The sequence below is a fragment of the Budorcas taxicolor genome, chromosome 22 (assembly GCF_023091745.1).
Source record: "Budorcas taxicolor isolate Tak-1 chromosome 22, Takin1.1, whole genome shotgun sequence".
Taxonomy (NCBI): domain Eukaryota; kingdom Metazoa; phylum Chordata; class Mammalia; order Artiodactyla; family Bovidae; genus Budorcas; species Budorcas taxicolor.
In genome coordinates this window covers 49,297,405-49,311,857 of record NC_068931.1, presented here as the reverse complement: position 1 = coordinate 49,311,857, position 14,453 = coordinate 49,297,405, and the positions used below count along the sequence as shown (strand labels likewise).

Sequence of the window (14,453 nt, the reverse complement as noted above, 5' to 3'; positions counted from 1 at the left end):
CCCATGAAGTGATGGGACCAGATGCCATGATCTTCGTTTTCTGAATGTTGAGCTTTAAGCCAGCTTTTTCACTCTCCACTTTCACTTTCATCAAGAGGCTTTTTAGTTCCTCTTCACTTTCTGCCATAAGGGTGGTGTCATCTGCATATCTGAGGTTATTGATATTTCTCCCGGCAATCTTGATTCCAGCCTGTGCTTCTTCCAGTCCAGCATTTCTCATGATGTACTCTGCATAGACGTTAAATAAGTAGGGTGACAATAGACAGCCTTGACGTACTCCTTTTCCTATTTGGAACCAGTCTGTTGTTTCATGTCCAGTTCTAACTGTTGCTTCCTGACCTGCATATAGGTTTCTCAAGAGGCAGGTCAGGTGGTCTGGTATTCCCATCTCTTTCACAATTTTCCACAGTTTATTGTGATCCACACAGTCAAAGGCTTTGGCATAGTCAGTAAAGCAGAAATAGATGTTTTTCTGGAACTCTTGCTTTTTCCATGATCCAGCAGATGTTGGCAATTTGATCTCTGGTTCCTCTGCCTTTTCTAAAACCAGCTTGAACATCTGGAAGTTCACGGTTCACGTATTGCTAAAGCCTGGCTTGGAGAATTTTGACCATTAGTTTACTAGCATGTGAGATGAGTGCAATCATGTGGTAATTTGAGCATTCTTTGGCATTGCCTCCATGGAAAAAGTAGAGTCTGCTTTTTCCCTGGGAGAGTCTCCGGGAAGTGCAGTCCCTTCTCTGATCCCAGTTCTCAAAGAAACTATCCAGAAAGGAGAGTTTCTGGATAGGAAGGGCGGAGCCTTTCTTACTTCTTTTAATAGTATATTGCTCATAGCAGTCTTAACAATCACAGTGTTGAGAGGAAATCAATTTTCTTTATGAAGACAAACTTTACAGGCTAGCTTGTAGCTAAAAAGCCACTTCTGGAGATTTCCTGGCAGTTCAGAGGTTAGGACTTCACACTTCCGTTGCAGGGGGCACAGGTTTGATCTATAGTCGGAGAACTAAGATGCTCCAAGCCACATGGTGCAACCAAAATAAAGTGAAAAGCCAGTTCTCGCCAGCCTATTCATGCATTTGTCCAAATTCATTTCTAGTTCTTGCTAGTACCATTTTGGGGAGTAAAATACTGAGATTACGATTCATTGTGCATATGAGTAAAAGGTTCAACAAAACCCTTTTCTCTGTTACATGGGAAATTGGCCTGGGTTCGTCTGTTTTTCGCTCTGTTCCTTGGAAATCTGATGAAGGTAGAATGTCAGCGGTGTTAATTCAGTAATACTGCTGTGATAAAATGAGAATATAATAAAATGACATTTGGTTGGTAAGTTGAGTCTGGGCTAGAAGGACTATAGCTTTGGGCTTCCCTGAGTGAAAAAAATCCTCACAGCCAGGCATGTCCTTTTCAGGGACCTAGAAGCTGAGAGTGTCACAAAGGGCATTGGTTTCTGCTTGGTATCGGGCTTCTCAGCTTGGGTGGCTTTTGGATCTGCCCACTGTAGTCCTTTCTCTCACATCGGCACTATCATTTGAGGGTCCAGAGACTTGCCCTGAGACTACTATGAGCATTCCCAGCAAAAACAAAAGCCTGTGACTGTGCTGTTCACATTCTCTTTTTCTTGATCTTGTATCGTTTTAAATTAATCTGATGTGAACTATAGCCTATTATACTTTTTTTTTATTTTAAAAACATTTTATTGTAAAAATTTTCAAGTGTATACAAAGTAAACAGAATGGCTGTTATACTCTTGAGTCTCTTGATGTCTGACTGGGACTACGAATTCCAGTTAGGAAAGGGCATTGCAGTACTAAAATAATATCTTCTTAGGGTACTTATAAATAATCTCTTTCACGTTCCAGGGTGGAGAATATCCTGCTTTTTCCAAGATGTATCCAGATCTTTGAATTATAGAACTATCCAATATATCCTTTTTTAACTTCCATGTTTCTAACCTGTGTCAGCCTAATTGTTTTTAGTCTGCCCTATGGCACACTCCTCCCCTTTCTATCATAACTGTTACCTTTCTCTGGACCCCTCTGATTTCAGTTTCTTTCTTCTTTCCTTCTTGTCTTTTTTCTCCTTTTATCCTTTCCTTCCTTCCATCCTCCCTCCCTCTCCCCACTTTCCACCCTTGTTGTCTTCCTCTGGATAGTCACTTGAATTGTGTACAACATATGTCAGATAAACTATATCTGTGGTGTATTGGAAACAAATGTTTTCCCTTTAATTACCAATACCTCTTTTCATAATAACCCATTTTTTCTCTTTCTTTCTGCTAAAAGACTAACTCAAAATTTATTTTTTCCTATGTTCGTAACTGTAATCAGTGATGGATGATCATGTTTTAACACATTGTTTGGATTATTTGGTGTTAAATGTTTAAACCACATCAAAAGCCATTTGTTCCTTTTCTGTTAATCATTAGCACTGCTAGCTTTATAGTGTGCTTGCTGAGCATTTGTATGTATTATGTCTTTTAATTTTCATTAAAAAACAAACTTGTGAGGTATATTTGATTTTAATTTTCAGTTGCAAATAAAGAAGCCAGCTTAGAAAGATTTAAGTTGCTCATGATCACACATTCAGAATGTGATAAAGCCAGAACTCAAACCAAGGTAGTTTGATTAAAAAAAACAACCTTGTTTATAATCATCTTGCCTGATTGCTATCACCATTCACTAAATGTTCCTCCAGTTTCTCATTGATTTGCCTATTCACTACCTGAAAAGGTCTGAAAACAAACCTGGAAATTTACTTTCTCCTTCTAACTTCCAGTGATGTCAAATCAGTCTTTACTCCATGGGTAAAGTAACCAGCTATTGAAACTTTAAAAATAACCCTAAAGGACCATATTTTTCTTGAAGGACATGAAAGAACCATGCAAAGGACTTAACCTAGATCCATTTGAAGCTTAGTCTCCTTTGGAAGAAGCAAAAAGCAGAGTCAAGGTGAAGAAATAGAAGGGCCCTCACTGTTTTTCTCACAGTATATAAGCAAATAGAAATAAAAGCGGAGTGATAAACTAGATTTATATCCTGCCCTTGTCACCAGAATGGACTGCTTATTGACACTGCAACTGTATTCAGTGAAAAATGCAACCTCAGGGTAAACATTTGGCTCTGTGCTGTTGTGCACGTCTTAAAACTAGATAAATATATGCCTAAACATTTTTTGAGTCTCTATTAAATGCTGGGAATAAGACTTAAGTAGCTTTACATATATTACCCTTGTATTCCTCTTAAACCAGTAAACTAGTTACTATTGTCTCACTTTACAGGTAAGGAAACCAACAGGCTTCCTAGGTGATTTTTAACACAGATCTCCACCTAAGAATCATCCTCTTAGGGAATTCCCTGGCCAGTGGTTGGGACTCAGCACTTTCACTGCCAGGCCTCAGGTTCAGTCTCAAGTTGGGGAATTAAGATTCTTCAAGCCACACAGCACAGCCAAAAAATAAATAAGTAAATAATAGAGTTAGCCTCTTAAATAATGCTCACATGTTTGCATAGAGCTTTATCACTGAGGGTTATTTGCATATGCCTATCTCACTTGACCCGTAAATTATCCCCATGAGGGAGGCAGAGCAAGGCTTCAGAGGTGAAATTGTTGGTTCAACGTCACTTAGCTAGTAATCACTCAGCCTTTAATCCAGGTCTTCTCATTGTAAACTCCATATTTTCAGCATTCACTTGGATAAACCTAAATAAGATTCTAAATGAGCAGATTTTCCAACAACTTTTTGTTGAATACTGTCATCCAAAATAGTGTTGGGCATGCTGGAAATTCATTCAAAATCATTTTAAACTTGTTACATATTTTGAAAAGAATGCCATGATAAAGATATAAATAACATTTCCACTTTTTGCCTCTTTCAGCACTTTACCTTCTCCTGCCCTCACCTAAATGCTCCTGAAATCTTGGCTTAAGCAAACCGTTGCTATTTCTTCTTTCATGGAGTTAACCTTGAAAAGTATTGGTAGAGGAGACTATGAATCTACTGTTATTTTTAGCTGACAGGCAGTTGAGAGTTGATATTTTTTATTAAGACATTAAGCAATAGTGAATGTCTGAGATAGGAGTGACTAACTTTGGAGTACTTTTAACTTCTGCAGAAGGAGCTATACATGTGCGTTTCAGGTAGCCAGATTATTATTAGCCACTAGCACATAGCCTCTGCATCTAACTCATAAGATGATATGATCTGGCTGAATTCAAGCAACAGGACAAAACAGAAATACCACACCAAACAGGAGAGGGCATGAAAGAAATGTCATGGCTGACTGTAAGTAGAGGACAGAGACAGTGAACAACAATAGTTTTGTGGTATGGTAAAGACAAGAACTGTTTTTGTCTCTGGACAGTGTAAAATTTATACTAGATTTTCCAGGTCTGGAAATATAGAAAACCTAGTTGCCTTTTAGCACATTTCAGTTGCCTGTATAACAGTTCCACAAATGTTAAACAAGGTTAAATGAGAATTCATTATTTTCTTCCAAAAAAAAAAAATCAAACACAAAATGAATCAACTTTTTCTTCTGCAGTCTTCCTTAGCTCTGTAAATGACATCAATATCTACGAGTTGCTGTGTCAAAAAAAAAAAAAAAAAAGATTGAGGAATAATGAGTACTATTGGGAATAGGATTGTAGAATTACAGATATAAAGAGTGAAGTCAGAGAGGACCTCTCTGAGAAGTTACATTTGAGCTCAGACTTGAAAGAAGTAGAAAGCAAGTTGTACAGATACCTGGAATCAGTTAGGGGGAAGGTTGGGGGCATGTCTGTGTTTCCCTCTAGAACAAAAGGGAGACATGCTTAGTGACCATTATAAGAGTTTGTGTTCCCTAAGCTCAAAGTTCTCTTCCTATAATATAACCCACTGCATTTGCAGGGGTCATCTGTTCATCTTGAAATTACCTTGTGCAGCCCCACTGACACCAATGGACAGATCATTCAGATAGAAAATCAGTAAGGAAACATTGGCCTTAGATGGCACTTTAGACCAAATGGACTTAATAGATTATATAGAGAATATTTTTTCTAAAGGCAGTAGAATATTCTTTTCTAGAGCACATTGTACTCTCCAGGATAGACAGCATACTAGGTCACAAAACAACTCTAAGTAAATTTAAGAAAACTGAAACTATATCAAGCATCTTCTCCAACCAGAGTACTATGAGACTGCAAATCAATCAGAAGGAAAAAAATTGCAATAAACATGTGGAGGCTAAACAATTTGCTGCTAAACAACCAAAGAGTCACTGAAGAAATCAAAAAGGAAATTTTTTTAAATCCTGGAAACAAATGAAAATGTAAATGATCCTATGACTTGTGATCCAAAATCTATGGGATAAAGCAAAAACAATTCTAAGAGGGTAGTTTCTAACAATACAAGCCTATTTCAGGAAACAGGAAAATTCTCAAATAAGTAACTGAAATAGAGACTGAAAAAAAATATATAGTAAAGATTAGTGGAACTGAGACTTGATTCATTGAAAAGATAAAAAAAATTGGTGAACCTTTACCCAGATTTAGCCAGAAAAAAAGAGGGCCTATATCATGATGATGTGATCACTAATCTAGAGCCAGACATCTTGGAATGTGAAATCAAGTGGGCCTTAGAAAGCATCACTATGAACAAACCTAGTGGAGGTGATGGAATTCCAGTTGAGCTGTTTCAAATCCTGAAAGATGATGCTGTGAAAGTGCTGCACTCAATATGCCAGCAAGTTTGGAAAACTCAGCAGTGGCCACAAGACTGGAAAAGGTCAGTTTTCATTCCAGTTCCAAAGAAAGGCAATGCAAAAGAATGCTCAAACTACCGCACAATTGCACTCATCTCACATGCTAGAAAACTAATGGTCAAAATTCTCCAAGCCAGACTTCAGCAGTACGTGAACCGTGAACTCCCTGATGTTCAAGCTGGTTTTACAAAAGGCAGAGGAACCAGAGATCAAATTGCCAACATCCACTGGATCATGGAAAAAGCAAGAGAGTTCCAGAAAAACATCTATTTCTGCTTTCTTGACTATGCCAAAGCCTTTGACTGTGTGGATCACAATAAACTATGGAAAATTGTGAAAGAGATGGGAATACCAGACCACCTAACCTGCCTCTTGAGAAATCTGTATGCAGGTCAGGAAGCAACAGTTAGAACTGGACATGGAACAACAGACTGGTTCCAGATAGGAAAAGGAGTACGTCAAGGCTATCTATTGTCACCCTGCTTATTTAACTTCCATGCAGAGTACATCATGAGAAACGCTGAACTGGAAGAAACACAAGCTGGAATCAAGATTGCCGGGAGAAATATCAATCACCTCAGATATGCAGATGACACCACCCTTATGGCAGAAAGTGAAGAGGAGCTAAAAAGCCTCTTGATGAAAATGAAAGTGGAGAGTGAAAAAGCTGGCTTAAAGCTCAACATTCAGAAAACGAAGATCATGGCATCTGGTCCCATCACTTCATGGGAAATAGATGGGGAAACAGTGTCAGACTTTATTTTGGGGGGCTCCAAAATCACTGCAGATGGTGACTGCAGCCATGAAATTAAAAGACGCTTCCTCCTTGGAAGAAAAGTTATGACCAACCTAGATAGCATATTCAAAAGCAGAGACATTACTTTGCCGACTAAGGTCCGTCTAGTCAAGGCTATGGTTTTTCCTGTGGTCATTTATGGATGTGAGAGTTGGACTGTGAAGAAGGCTGAGTGCCGAAGAATTGATGCTTTTGAACTGTGGTATTGGAGAAGACTCTTGAGAGTCCCTTGGACTGCAAGGAGATCCAACCAGTCCATTCTGAAGGAGATCAACCCTGGGATTTCTTTGGAAGGAATGATGCTAAAGCTGAAGCTCCAGTACTTAGGCCACCTCATGCGAAGAGTTGACTCATTGGAAAAGACTCTGATGCTGGGAGGGATTGGGGGCAGGAGGAGAAGGGGACGACAGAGGATGAGATGGCTGGATGGCATCACGGACTCGATGGACGTGAGTCTGAGTGAACTCCGGGAGATGGTGATGGACAGGGAGGCCTGGCTTGCTGTGATGCATGGGGCTGCAAAGAGTCAGACACGCCTGAGCAACTGAACTGAACTGATATCAGGAAAATCAGAATCAAAAAAGAAGTTTCAAGTGATACCACAGGAATACAAAGGATCATAAGAGATTGCTGTAAAAGGACTGTATGCCAGAAAAACGTACAACTTAGAAAGGGGCAAATTCTTAGAAATGCACACTCTCCCAAAACTGAACCATGATGAAATAGAAAATATGACCAGACCAGTTACAAGTAATGAAATTGAATCAGTGATTTTAAAACCCTCAACAAGCAAAAATCCAAACCAAATGATTTCATGGATGAAATCTACCAAACATTTAGAGAATTAATATCTATTTTTCTCACACTATTTCAAAAATTACAGAGTAAGCACTTCTGAACTCACTCTGTGAGGCAGCATCATCCTGATACCAAAACCAGACAAAAACATCACAAAAAAAGAAAACTACAGGCCAACATCACTGATGAACATAGATGCAAAAATCCTCAACAAAATATTACCAGGCTGAATACAACAATACATTAAAAGGGTCATGCACCATGATCACATAGGATTTATCCCAGGTATGCAAGGATAGTTCCAAATCTGCAAATCATGTGATATGCAACTTTAAAAACAAATTGAAGAGTAAAAATCATATGATTATCTCAATAGATGCTGAAAACTCTTGACAAATTCACCATCCACTTATGATTAAAAACTCTCCACACAGTAGGTATGGAAGGAACATATCTCACATAGTAAAGGCAGTATATGACAGGTCCATACCTGATATTTATTGATCAGGAAACTCAGGTATGGAGATGTTAAATAACTTGCCTTAGTTTATAAGGAAAGCTGAGATTTAAATCTAAGCTATCTGATACCTGATAAGTGTTCCCAACCACTCCACAGTTCTACATCTGGAAGAAGTTGAGTGTCACATTGTTAGTAAGTATCACAAGCAAGACCCAAACTAGGCCTCTGACTCTTTGAGAAATTTGTAGTGTACACTACCATGATGTCTAAATCCATTTCCTTGTACATGTTTGATCTGTGTCTAGTCCCCCAGTTACATTGCATCTTTGTCTTTTTTAAAGACACAAAATATCATCTATTCCATATAAATTCTCTGAATATCTCTTCCACTGAATAAGTTGTCAAGGGTATCATCAGTGTATTGATTAAAACACAAAAACTTGAAGTACAACCAAAAATCAAAAAATATTTTCTCTGAATTTACTTATTTTACACATACAAAATGTCCATTTAAAAATAAAAAGACAATTATGATTTATAAAAATCAATTTCAGTACCTGCTGTGACTAAACTCTGTGAACAAAATTTTATCCCAGAATTCCCCTAAAGAGCTTAAAATCTGACTTGGAAAAAAACAAGAGCCATAGGCACATGTTGAAAACCAACCTGTCATGGACAAAATAAGCAACTTGCAAAGGAGCTGGTGCCAGCAAACTGCCTGAGATAAAGAGACGATTTATTTGGAATCAACAGAAGTGTAGCCAGGCATTGGCTGCCTTTGTTTTCACTCACTGCCACCGTCTTTCAAGGCACAAGCTTGTTAAGGTTCTGGCTCTAGCTGGATCTCTGCTTTCCAGAATAAATCTGTTTCAGTGGCATTTATGTCATATCATGCACCTTTCCCACTAGAATGGTTAGGAGAAAACTGATTGTGCCTTTGAACAATTAATATTTAGGAGAGTAATCCTGAAAGAAAATTTAGAAAAAAAATTGGAAATAATTCTTAGCAACTTAAAATATCTTAAAATATCTTACCTATAAAATAGAAAGCATGTAAATGGAAATACTCAACTTTTTAAACAATGTAAATTTTTATATTTTACAGGTATCTCTTGTCTATAGTGTATAGTATAGCTCTTAAATAACAAGTGACCCATGGTCATCTTGATTTATTAACATTGTGGTTTGTAAGTGATTTCCTAAGAAATGATGATATTCTTTTAGTTTTTAATGACAACTGTTAGGAGACAGTGTTATTTCCAGAATGTTACTGTCTTAGCATCTTGCTACATAGTTCATTCAGGCTGTGCTGTGACATGAAACCAAAAAAAGAAAAAAAAAATTATAGCTTGCTGTTGATTTTCCCTGGTGATCAGAGATAAGAGTATTGTGGATAAATTAAATTGATAAATAATCCCCAAAACATCATTTAAGCCATTAGTTTCAAATTCCTTTCTTCCTAAGACTTGTTTTTACAGTTACTGTTAAGCCTCAATATTAACAGATTTTAAGCTTTGGCTTTCTCTTCCTGCCTTCTGATGAATGCTTCTCTCTAAATGAAATATAAATGCAAGGTGGGGTAGCACAAGAAAGCTCAGAATTGAGGAACCTACTTAATTCACAGAATGGATAATCAACCCTGAATATTAAGGGGATTGGCTCTGATTCAGCCATCAAACCCTTTATAGAGAGGACTGATTTAGGAGAGTGGGTGAGTTAAAAGCCAGGTCACTCTAAGAAGTGGAACAATGATCATTTGACTACCATGTGAGAAAGGCATCTACTGAAAATATATCTCATGTATCTACTTGTTTAAAAAAATAACACTTTGCATTCCAGGTGATCACCTTCTTTAGCTCAAGGTTGCTGCAAGCTGGAGCTGAGCTGTCAGTGGAACGAGTCCTGGAAATCATCAAGCAAGGGGTTGTCGCACTGCCCAAGGACAGGCTGAAGGTAGGACTGGGAGAAGAAATATACTGTTGCATCTGTTGATGTAAATGTTATTGTCTGAGTAGGCTCTATTCAGAATCATACTACTTACCCAGCACTTGTGCTGGGAAAAGCTCTCTAAATATTGCCTACTCCTGTACACTGACACGCAGAGCTGTGATGAAAGATTCTGATAGTTTTCCAGAAGAAGTCGCCAAAGGACTCTTCACCACTGCATACATCTCCTATGAGTAACCGCTGCATAATACTATGCATAATACTTTATTCATAATACTATGAATAAAGGAGCACCTTATTTTTTAACCCACTGAAATAAATTCAGTCTTGTGTGTATCATCAGGGTTGATCGATAGGTGATGTGGTGGTGATAGTGATGATGATCTGTTAGCTGCAGGGGTAGCTAGTACTTACAAAGTGTTTACTCAGTGCTTTTGGGGGGGTCTAAGTGTCTTATATATTAACTGATCAATCAATCCTCACAACAGCCCTTTGAGGTTAAGTAGTGTTAATCATCCTAATTTTCAGATGAGGAATCTGGTACAAAAATAGGTTAAGTAATTTACCCCAAGTCATACAGTTAGGGAATTAATGAACTAGGAGATCCATACCCCGGTCTTCGGCTCCCAAGTCCGTACTTGTAATCACCACATTATTCACTGTGTACCTGGGTGTAGCTACAAAAAGAGGAGTATTTTCTGGAAGAGGTAGGAGAAATACAGTGTTTAGAGGAAACATTTAAATCTGTGCACTAAATGTGTTCCTGAGGCAATATCATGATATAAAACTCATATTTCAAGACTTAATTTTCCCACAAGAAAAGATGTAAAGGGGATATTTGGGGAGAAATGCGTGAATGTACGACATTGTCGCCTATTTTTACCTTAATACTTCTTTTAATTTTTTCTTTCATTACCTCCCTTTTTTTTTAGAGTGCTCATTCCTAAATGAACAACACACAGGGTATCATAGAGAATGTTCGGCCTTCTTCATAGTTTTAGTCACAACTTTTTTCCAAAGTTACTGTTTGGGGGTTGTGCCTTGCAACACTATCACTGGAACCACTGCTTAATAAACACTGTAGGATATGAAGATATTTTCAGTTACAACAACAGAGTTTGTCAAGCAACAGTGCATTAGTCATGATCACTTGCAGAAGTTCCACTGTACGCGGATAGCCTTGCAGTAGAGGGCGGAGGGTGGTCTGCTCCTCAACTAAAATGGCACCAGCATGTGGCAATGGCATAAAACCTGATCACAGTTCACCAGACCCTCCAGCTCTGACTTGACTCTCTTTCCTGACAAGTCCGTAAGTGTAGAGAATTCATATTATTTCCTCTCTTACCTAAAGTAAGATATCTGAGGTCTCTTAGGTTTTTTATCACCCTTTTGAATTTATTTGAACTATGCCATGTTACAGGGCATGATGATTAGAGTGGCAGCTCACAGGAAGTGATGGATCTTGGTGTTTAGGAAAGTCAAGAAAGAGGTGTAACAAGAGACTGTAAGGAAAGGGTAATGGAGAGGAATGAAGGGAAGGGGGATTTGAATGAGATCAAAGAACCAGTGAAGTAGAAGTCATGGAAATTGTGATTAGAGAGCAGTATATTTAGACTGAAGGTGTTCACAAGGAGCAGATCTCCATGACAACATGGTCTGGGTTCAGCTGTGAGCGGGGGACTGAAATGATATGGATGTAAATGGAAGTCAGTGTGATCGAGCCAGTTAATGGTTTTGAAGTCAACCATGGGCCATACACGTGGGCATAATAGTCAACCCAGGATGATAAGCCATGGGGGGAAAGAAAGACTGAGCCAAACACTACAGTAAATAGGAGAGCGGCCTAGGAATCAGCATGCAGCAGGTAAAAGGAAGAGAAGAAGTTGATACTGGCCTCATAGGAACAGAGCTTTGTATTTAAGAGTAGAGGAACAGCCAAGGACCAGCAGTGAAGACAAGACACCAGCTGCACCTCCAGGCCCTGAAGACTAGGGAGCGTGAAGAACCATCAGCTTCTACTTCCAAAGGCTCCAGGGGTTTGGAAGTCCTGAGGGGCGAACCAGGTTCTTGTTTAAGAGGTGAGGACGAGAGACGGAAGATCCAGTGCAGGAACTGAGAATGTCGCGGGACATAATAACCATGAAGTCAGGGTTTGAAAAGGCAGCGTGGGGCACGGAAGGCAGAGAAGTAACGGGAGGTTGGATCACGGGAGACAAAGCCCAGAGCAGGATGGGAATGAGAGTTCAGGAGAAGGGGGCGATGACGAGTGATGAGGTCGTGTGACGTTAGGTTAAAGCTTGCCACAGGTTCCATCAACCCTGAGCAAGCCTTTGTCAAGCATCTGCTCTGTGACAGCTATTGCTCTTAAGTGCCTGGGCACAGAGTGAGCAAAGATCCTTGCCCTTTCAGGGCTTGTAATTTAGCAGGCGGAAGCAGACGACAAATAATCAGCATGGTGTAATGAATAACAAAATGATCTAGAGTGGTAGATGCTCTGGAAAAGAAAGAAATGATCAAGCAAACTTAAGAGGGTTTGGGCGTGCCAGTGAGGATGTGGTGGGAGAAGGTTGTAGAATTAACAGCGAATGGTATAGCCAACCTTTAACCAAAAAAAGAAGGTGAGCAAATTAGATGTGCTGATTCGAAGTAGAATCCTAAGCAGTGCCTGAAAAGGCCCAAAGCCAGGAGGATGTCAAGCATGTTGAAGAAATAATGAGAAGAACAAAGCAGCTAGAACTGTGTGGACAAGGGGAGAGGAGCAGAAGGTAAACAGAGATGATAAGGGGTAGGGCAGGGCAGTGGAATGAGGAGCCAAGGCAAGATTTTGAGAAGAGGAGAGGCATGCTGGGGTTTTGATTCTAGGCGGATCACTCTGGTTGATGTGTTGAGAGTAGATTGTAGTGTGACTGTGAGAGCAGAGGGATCAGTTAAATTATTGCTTGACTTGGACCATGGTGGAGAGGTGGAAGTGCTAACTGTTTGTCCAAGTAATTGTCTGGCTGGCAGAGGAGTGCACTTCAACCTTTTCAGTTCAGTTCAGTTGCTCAGTCATGGCCGACTCTTTGCTACCCCATGAATCGCAGCATGCCAGGCCAGCCTGTCCATCACCAACTCCTGGAGTTCACTCAAACTCACGTCCATCGAGTCGGTGATGCCATCCAGGCTTCTCATCCTCTGTCGTCCCCTGCTCCTCCTGCCCCTAATCCCTCCCAGCATCAGAGTCCTTTCCAATGAGTCAGCTCTTCACATGAGGTAGCCAAAGTATTGGAGTTTCAGCTTTAGCATCAGTCCTTCCAAAGAACACCCAGGACTGATCTCCTTTAGAATGGACTGGTTGGATCTCCTTGCAGTCCAGAGAGACTCTCAAGAGTCTTGTCCAACACCACAGTTCAGAAGCATCAATTCTTCAGCACTCAGCTTTCTTCACAGTCCAACTTTCACATGCATACATGACCACTGGAAAAACCATAGCCTTGACTAGACAGACGTTTGTTGGCAAAGTAATGTCTCTGCTTTTCAATATAATATCTAGGTTGGTCATAACTTTTCTTCCAAGGAGTAAGCATCTTTTAATTTCATGGCTGCAGTCACCATCTGTAGTGATTTTGGAGCCCCAAAAAATAAAGTCTGACACTGTTTCCACTGTTTCCCCATCTATTTGCCATGAAGTGATGGGACCTCTTCGTTTTCTGAATGTTGAGCTTTAAGCCAACTTTTTCACTCTCCTCTTTCACTTTCATCAAGAGGCTTTTTAGTTCTTCTTCACTTTCTGCCATAAGGGTGGTGTCATCTGCATATCTGAGGTGATTGATATTTCTCCTGGCAATCTTGATTCCAGCTTGTGGTTCTTCCAGCCCAGCATTTCTCATGATGTACTCTGCATAGAAGTTAAATAAACAGGGTGACAATAGACAGCCTTGATGTACTCCTTTTCCTATCTGGAACCAGTCTGTTGTTCCATGTCCAGTTCTAACTGTTGCTTCCTGACCTGCATACAGATTTCTCAAGAGTCAGGTCAGGTGGTCTGGTATTCCCATCTCTTTCAGAATTTTCCACAGTTTATTGTGATCCACACAGTCAAAGGCTTTGGCATAGTCAAGAAAGCAGAAATAGATGTTTTCTAGAACTCTCTTGCTTTTTTGATGACCCAGCGGATGTTGGCAATTTGATCTCTGGTTCCTCTGCCTTTTTGAAAACCAGCTTGAACATCTGGAAGTTCACAGTTCACGTATTGCTAAAGCCTGGCTTGGAGAATTTTGAGCATTAGTTTTCAAGCATGTGAGATGAGTGCAATCGTGCGGTAGTTTGAGCATTCTTTTGCATTGCCTTTCTTTGGAATTGGAATGAAAACTGACCTTTTCCAGTCCTGTGACCTGAGTTTTCCAAATTTGCCGACTTTTTAGGAGATAGTATAGTCTGTGTCAGACTTCCCAGGTAGTACTAGTGGTACTGAGTCGGGAAGATCCCCTGGAATAGGAAATGGCAACCCACTCCAATATTCTTGCCTGGAAAATTCCATGGACAGAGGAACCTGACAGGCTTCAGTGCATGGGGTCACAACAAGTCAAACACAACTGAGCATTATCTGTATTATTTACAAAAGTTCCAGGGAATGGTGGCTACACGTAGGTTCTGATGGACTGGTTGCAGAACTAGCATGCAAGTATTGGAAGAACTACTTACGGAAGTGAATTTGGACTTGGACAAG

General features: G+C 39.8%; 1 protein-coding gene across 1 annotated transcript in view; it reads left to right on the top strand.

The window, feature by feature from the left end:
* The window catches only part of DYM (dymeclin), a 390,393-nt gene that overhangs the window by 319,130 nt on the left and 56,810 nt on the right, over positions 1–14,453 (top strand). Inside the window, exon 16 of the mRNA XM_052660241.1 lies at positions 9,638–9,751. Within this exon, the coding sequence (XP_052516201.1) occupies positions 9,638–9,751 (114 nt within the window). The remainder of the gene's footprint in view (positions 1–9,637; positions 9,752–14,453) is intronic.